Consider the following 6,492-nt stretch of genomic DNA (forward strand, 5'->3'; position numbering starts at 1 on the left):
TTGACATCTTAAGGTGTTGATGATAAATAATTTTCTTCCTCTTAATATTATGAATTGTTAAAAATAATTTAAAGTCATTTTCCTCAAAATTTAAGGATAATCATGTTTTTGGCAGTTGCTACAACTCGCCGTTCAAAAAACAAAATTTCTATCACTTAAAACATGTTTGCAACGTTTCAACAAAAGTGTTGTTCGCAGAAAACGCCTATTGATAATTATCTCTTAAAAAAGCTAGTTTAGTAAGTGTAATAAATCGTGTTTTGAAGGAATCGCAATAAAATTAGGAGTGAATACTTATGCTTCATATTGGGGAAATAATCGGTTTGTAAACTATCGAAACTACTAATGTTAAACGTTTTAGTTGAAGATCTAATAAGAACACTAAACACTTGTCTCGTACTTCACCGCCGATATTTTCGGCCCCCTTATTATGTAGCAAAACAAAATATGGTACAAAAATAGATATATACTTACATACATATAAGCAAATCGCCCCCATACATATCTGTGGCATTCCTTTAATCCCAAATAAAATATTAAAATTGATGTAGTCGAGTTACTAAAAAGATAGTAATTGTTTTTAGTAAACAATACACCAATAAGAAGAAAGGTTTTCTAAACGGTCGCCCTCGGCAGTGATTTGCAAACACTCGGAGTGTATTTCAGTGAATACTAATCTGCCTTGTGGATTCCGTTCGAAGTCGGCGTAAAATAAGTAGGCCCCGTCCAGCCAATTTGTAGGAAAAATTAAAGGAGCTCGATGCAAATTGAAAATCTCCTCGGAGGTTATCGCGCCTTGTATTTATTTATTTTTATTTCTAAACAATACAACGATACAAAAAATGCCTGCTGTGCGGATTTCGCTATCGATATCAACGTATTTACACTTGGATTAAAACCATTTCAAGTGACCATGTTTTTATGAATGACGAGTTCTTTTTTTTTTAAGAATGTCGTGTTTATTTATCTCTAGTTGTGGATGATCCCACCACAGATTTTCCTCAATGTGTCTATTAGATACTCATTGTGATCTCCTTAATTACCTATAATTAGCAGTAACATGAGCCGTGTTTCTTTTTACACGCGTAGGTATACGTTTACGTTTGCGCGTAAAAAAACGCTTATCCTCACTTAGATAATGCTTAGGAGACCCATCTAGCGGCAGTGTAAATAACTAGCTACAGCACAGGGTGTACCGAAATCTGAGACACAAACCTCTGGTGGCCATAATGTATAACATATAGCTGAATCAGTTGCGATGAATAGTGGACACGCATAGAATACATAGAATTAGTATAGAGGGTGAAAGACAGACACATATTTAAGTTACATCTGAGTATAATGCGTATTGAAATTTAGTAGTAAAAATTTTATGCGCAGCAATTTCAGAGGTGTATTTAAAGTTTAACGCATAGCAGTCCATATAAAGTTTAAGCGTAAACGTCTATAGATGTAAAAAAAAACACAGCTATATGTAATATAATTGGCTGACTGGTATCTAATTGGGATTGATTAGCAAACCAAATTATAAAATTTTTGCAACTCAACTCAATCCACTTTAAAATTTTGTCAGAGATCGAGTTGGGTTTCCTCAAAAATGCCACCGATGTTCTTACGAATTAATTTGAAATCAAAAGCATAAAGTTCCCTTTAAAAGATAATTAAAAAGAATTGCGTTACTGTACACATACTCGTACATAAATATATTCGTGTGTATCAAATTTAATTGAATAAAAGCATTAACAAAGGCAGCATTATCAAAAAGGAAATAAAAACAACTTTTTGTGTTTCGCGTAAAAAAATTCACCAGTCAAATCTGCACAATACTTAATAAAGTAAATTAACACTCCCGGCCGGAAAAATTTACGAAATTAAGACTAAAAATTCGTTCAATGTGAAGAAGGCACTGGGATCACTGGCTGAAATAAATGTAGGCGCGCATCGGCGTGTCCCAATTTGTTAGTGGCATTACAATAATAATCACCAAAATCTGCTTCCGAAACACTTGCTATACGTAGTACAGATGTAGTGGTCTCATGTGATGATGCTGTATTCGAAATTTCGTATTGCGAATTCGACTGAAGTTTAGAACCATTGCGATGCCAGAAAACTGCAGGGGCAGGATACCCTTGTACATTGCACTCCAATTCGGCGACATGCGAAAGAACTTGTGCAACCTTGGGACGCATTACTGATATTTGCGGTCGAAATTCTACTTCTATTAACACCATACGTTCATCCGGTGGACCTACCCCATTATCAGCAACGCAATAGTAAGCACCACGATCAAGTCGATGTACCTCCTTGATCCTTAATATGGGCCCTGGAAGAGTTTGCCCGCCAGCAGGCATGATGGCGTTATCTTCACGTTTCCACCATGTTGTGGGTTGAGGAAAACCAGTTGCTTGACAACTGACTTCCAAATTGTGTCCCTCAGTAACCAGTTTCGACTGCGGTGTAAGTTCTGCTGATATGATAGGCGGGTGCTTGATTGACAAATTAAGTTTCTTTGTGATTTTATCGGTAGCGGACATTATAACTTGGCATTCATATGGACCCATGTCACTTGCCTCAATTTTTGTTATCTTCAAGGAGTATGTAGCACTACCAGCTTTCTCATCTCGTGTCTCGGTGATCGTATATCGCGGATCACTCAAACTGAGTATGTTACGCATAGAGAGCGCAACGGAACGCTTGGCCCAGCTAACGGACATACGACCAACATTCTCTACAGTGCAGTTGAATTCTACATCCTCGCCGACACTTGCAACAACGTCTTTTGTGATATGACTAATTACAGGCTGACTAGCGTGCAGAAAATTCGGCAGAGTAGCCAATACCATAATAAAAAGAAATGAAACAAATGCAAATTTGTGCATGTTTTTAATTGAAACACTTTTTAAAAACAATATTTTTTTTCTTTTAATATTCTTTTATTAACAAGCTTTACTATATTTTGACCGTTATTTGTTGCGGCTCATTAACGATACACTTGAACTCAGATAAGTGCAACGAAACGTTGCCCAACGCTTCCGATTCTTGACTGATCACTAACCGCTGCGCGCAACAAACAAGACTGTGGACCCCAAAGCATATTATCAAATCACTTTTTCTGCCTTTACTTTGTTCTTTCCCTCCTTTTTCAACATTGCCATTAATCATTCATAAAGGTCTTTTTTCTTTTTCCTGAGACTCAGCATGGTATCGCCGTATTATATGCGTGTACATATGTATAAATAAGGTGGGTATATATACAAATATTCGCAGCTAAGTATGTACATATGTATATACGAATACATAGGTATGTGTATGTACAGATGAGCAAATGGATGCACATCTCCAGGTTTTGGAGGTATGAGCATGTGAACTACACCTCGGTCATTGTTGAGGATGTATGAATGTTTACATTTAGCCTGCGCGGGCTTCGTTTGGTTTTGGAATTGACTTTAGTTTCTCAAAATAGCATACGAATGTACATATACATATGTACATACATAGATGCGCAAGTATGCACACATTTGTATGCCTACACAATCGCACAACAGAGATTGCGACTCCTCAGCCGAGTCTTGCGTGTTTTATTATCAATGGATTTTTATGACTGAACATTAGAGCCTATCATGAAAAAATAATTAAAAAAAATTGTAAGTTAAACGGTTTTATTGAAAACAATACTTACATGAAGTAATAATAATACTAAAAGCTATAAAATAATTAGGTAAGTTCTAGGTACTAGTCATCACACTCCTCATCAATCTAGGGCGTTGATCAGACAATTAAATAAAAGCGTTGGACACGTCAAATTCCTATAGATAGTAATAAGCAAGATCAACTGAACCTTAATCAGGTTATGCCACGCCTCACATTTTTAGAAATTTCATGCGCCCAACGCTTTTATTTAATTATCTGATCAACGCCCTAGATTGATGAGGAGTGTGATGACTAGTACCTAGGCAGTACCTACCTAATTATTTTCTAGTTTTTAGTATTATTATTACATCATATAAGTATTGTTTTCAATAAAACCGTTTAACTTAAATTGTTTTTATTGATATTAGAGACAAATTTTAAAGTTTACAAACGGCGGTGGTTACTGGGGCATATTTCTGAATTTCACTTCTTCATCAGCTAGCTTTTCGGGAGCTGAGTATTGAACTCGAATCTCCTGGTAAAAATTTTACTTTTGTTTAAACAATTTGGCTGATATAAGAAAGGAATCAAGTATTTTTTTGATGCAGGACGAAGGTAAATATTTCAAAGTTTTACTGAAAAGTAGAATTTTTCAAATCCATCCTTCCGTTTATGAGTTATAGCTGTGTAAACAAAAATTTTATGATTTTTTACTACATTTTGGCAATTTGCCACGCCACTATAATATATACCTTCAAATTATATTAACTGTACCATCTCACGCAGCTAAGCTTTCAAATGCAAAAAACCGTTTTAAAATCAGAGCATTCTGTGTGAAGTTATGTGCATACATGGCATTTAGCGACTTTATTTTATAAGATTTACTAGCAGACCCGTCAGACGTTGTTCTGCCCTAAATTTGGTTTATCTGCATACATTTCAATAAGCTTTTTCCGTCTAGCCCTGCTTCCCCCCCCCCCCCTTCACCTTTTCTTAATCCTTTTATTCTCTCCCCCCTCCGTCTTTTTCGCTTCATCTATCTCTATCTTCGCCTCACTCTATCTTTTTGTCAGTCTCCTTCCCTCTTTTCTCTTCTCTGAAGTTTTTCCCATTCTTCTTCATCCCTTATTGCCAGTCCCAGAGGGTGGTATGTATTTTGTTCCAGTCCCATTCCGAATCCCAGTCCCACTCCGAGTCTCAGTCCTAGTCCTAGTCCTAATCCCAGTCCCAGCCCGTCTCTGGTCTACTTCCCGGAAAAAAAGGATCATAAATACTAATATAGGCAAATTTATATACCAAATTTCAGGCAAATCGAATAGGTCGTATGTAAATAGGTATGTGCGTATTATTAATTCATGTCTTTATTTCGGCTTCGCATGCATATTTATCAGTTTTGCCAGGCTGATGCGACAAAAACGAATATCACAATGAAAATTGCTTTAAAGCTCTCAGCAACAGCTTTCATTTGATATCCATATTACAGACACATTCCAGGAATATCCGGGTCCAGGTTTTGGCCTATATCTCGAGCCCCTAGTCACCCAGGGGTATAAAGATTACTCTGTACTAAAGCACACATCAACTGCTTCAATTTGATACCCATAATGTAAAACCACATCCTGGTGTTACCCTGGTCCACGTTTTGGCCTATATTTCGAGACCATAGTCACAAATAGGTATGAGAACTTCCCTGTACTAAAGCTCTCATCAACAGATTTCATTTGTTATCCATATTCTATAAACACATTCTAGGAGTACAAGCGTCCACGTTTTGGCCTATATCTCGAGACCCTAGTCATTCAATTTATATACCAAATTTCAGGCAAATCGAATAGGTCGTATGTAAATAGGTATGTGCGTATTATTAATTCATGTCTTTATTTCGGCTTCGCATGCATATTTATCAGTTTTGCCAGGTTGATGCGACAAAAACGAATATCACAATGAAAATTGCTTTAAAGCTCTCAGCAACAGCTTTCATTTGATATCCATATTACAGACACATTCCAGGAATATCCGGGTCCAGGTTTTGGCCTATATCTCGAGCCCCTAGTCACCCAGGGGTATAAAGATTACTCTGTACTAAAGCACACATCAACAGCTTCAATTTGATACCCATAATGTAAAAACACATCCTAGTGTTAGCCTGATCCATGTTTTGGCCTATATCTGGAGACCCTAGTCACAAATACATAGGTATGAAAACTATCATGTACTAAAGCACTCATCAACAACTTTCATTTGTTATCCATGTTGTATTACCACTTTCTAGGGGTACCCGGGTCCACGTTTTGGCCTCAATCTCGAGACCCTAGTCACCAATAGGTATGAAAACTACCCTGTACTAAAGCACTCATCTACAGCTTTCATTTGTTATCCATATTCTATAAACACATTCTAGGGGTACCCGCGTCCCGGTTTTGGCCTATATCTCAAGACCCAAGTCACCCACGGGTACGAAAAATACCCCGTATCAAATTACTCATAAACAGCTTCCATTTGATACCCATATTAGACAAACATATCCCAGGATTACCCAAGTCCACGTTTTGATCTCAAGAGCCTAGCCAGAACGGGATAAAAAGTATCCTATGTCTGTCTCCTGGTTCTAAGCTACCCCTCCACTAATTTTCAACCCATCTGTTCATCCGTTCTTGAGTTATAAATAGTGTAACTAACTCCACTTTCTTTTATATATATACATCACATAAGAAACTTCAAAAATAACAGCATTTCTCCACTATTTAATGGATGTTATTATACATATAAACCTTCCTCTTCAATCACCCTATCTACTAAAAAAAAAAGCGCATCAAAATCCGTTGCGTGGTTTTAAGGGTTTGAGCATTCAAACGGACATAG

The 6,492-nt window shown here is 36.9% G+C and overlaps 1 protein-coding gene across 1 annotated transcript; it reads right to left on the reverse strand.

The window, feature by feature from the left end:
* Positions 1-978: 978 nt before the first annotated feature.
* On the reverse strand, positions 979-3,056 carry Ama (Amalgam). Its single transcript, XM_067769201.1, has one exon. It carries the CDS (start codon positions 2,877-2,879, stop codon positions 1,890-1,892), a length of 990 nt encoding a protein of 329 aa, XP_067625302.1. The 5' UTR covers positions 2,880-3,056; the 3' UTR covers positions 979-1,889.
* Positions 3,057-6,492: the final 3,436 nt, after the last annotated feature.

This window comes from Eurosta solidaginis, chromosome 1 (assembly GCF_040869045.1).
Source record: "Eurosta solidaginis isolate ZX-2024a chromosome 1, ASM4086904v1, whole genome shotgun sequence".
NCBI classification, from domain to species: Eukaryota; Metazoa; Arthropoda; class Insecta; order Diptera; family Tephritidae; genus Eurosta; species Eurosta solidaginis.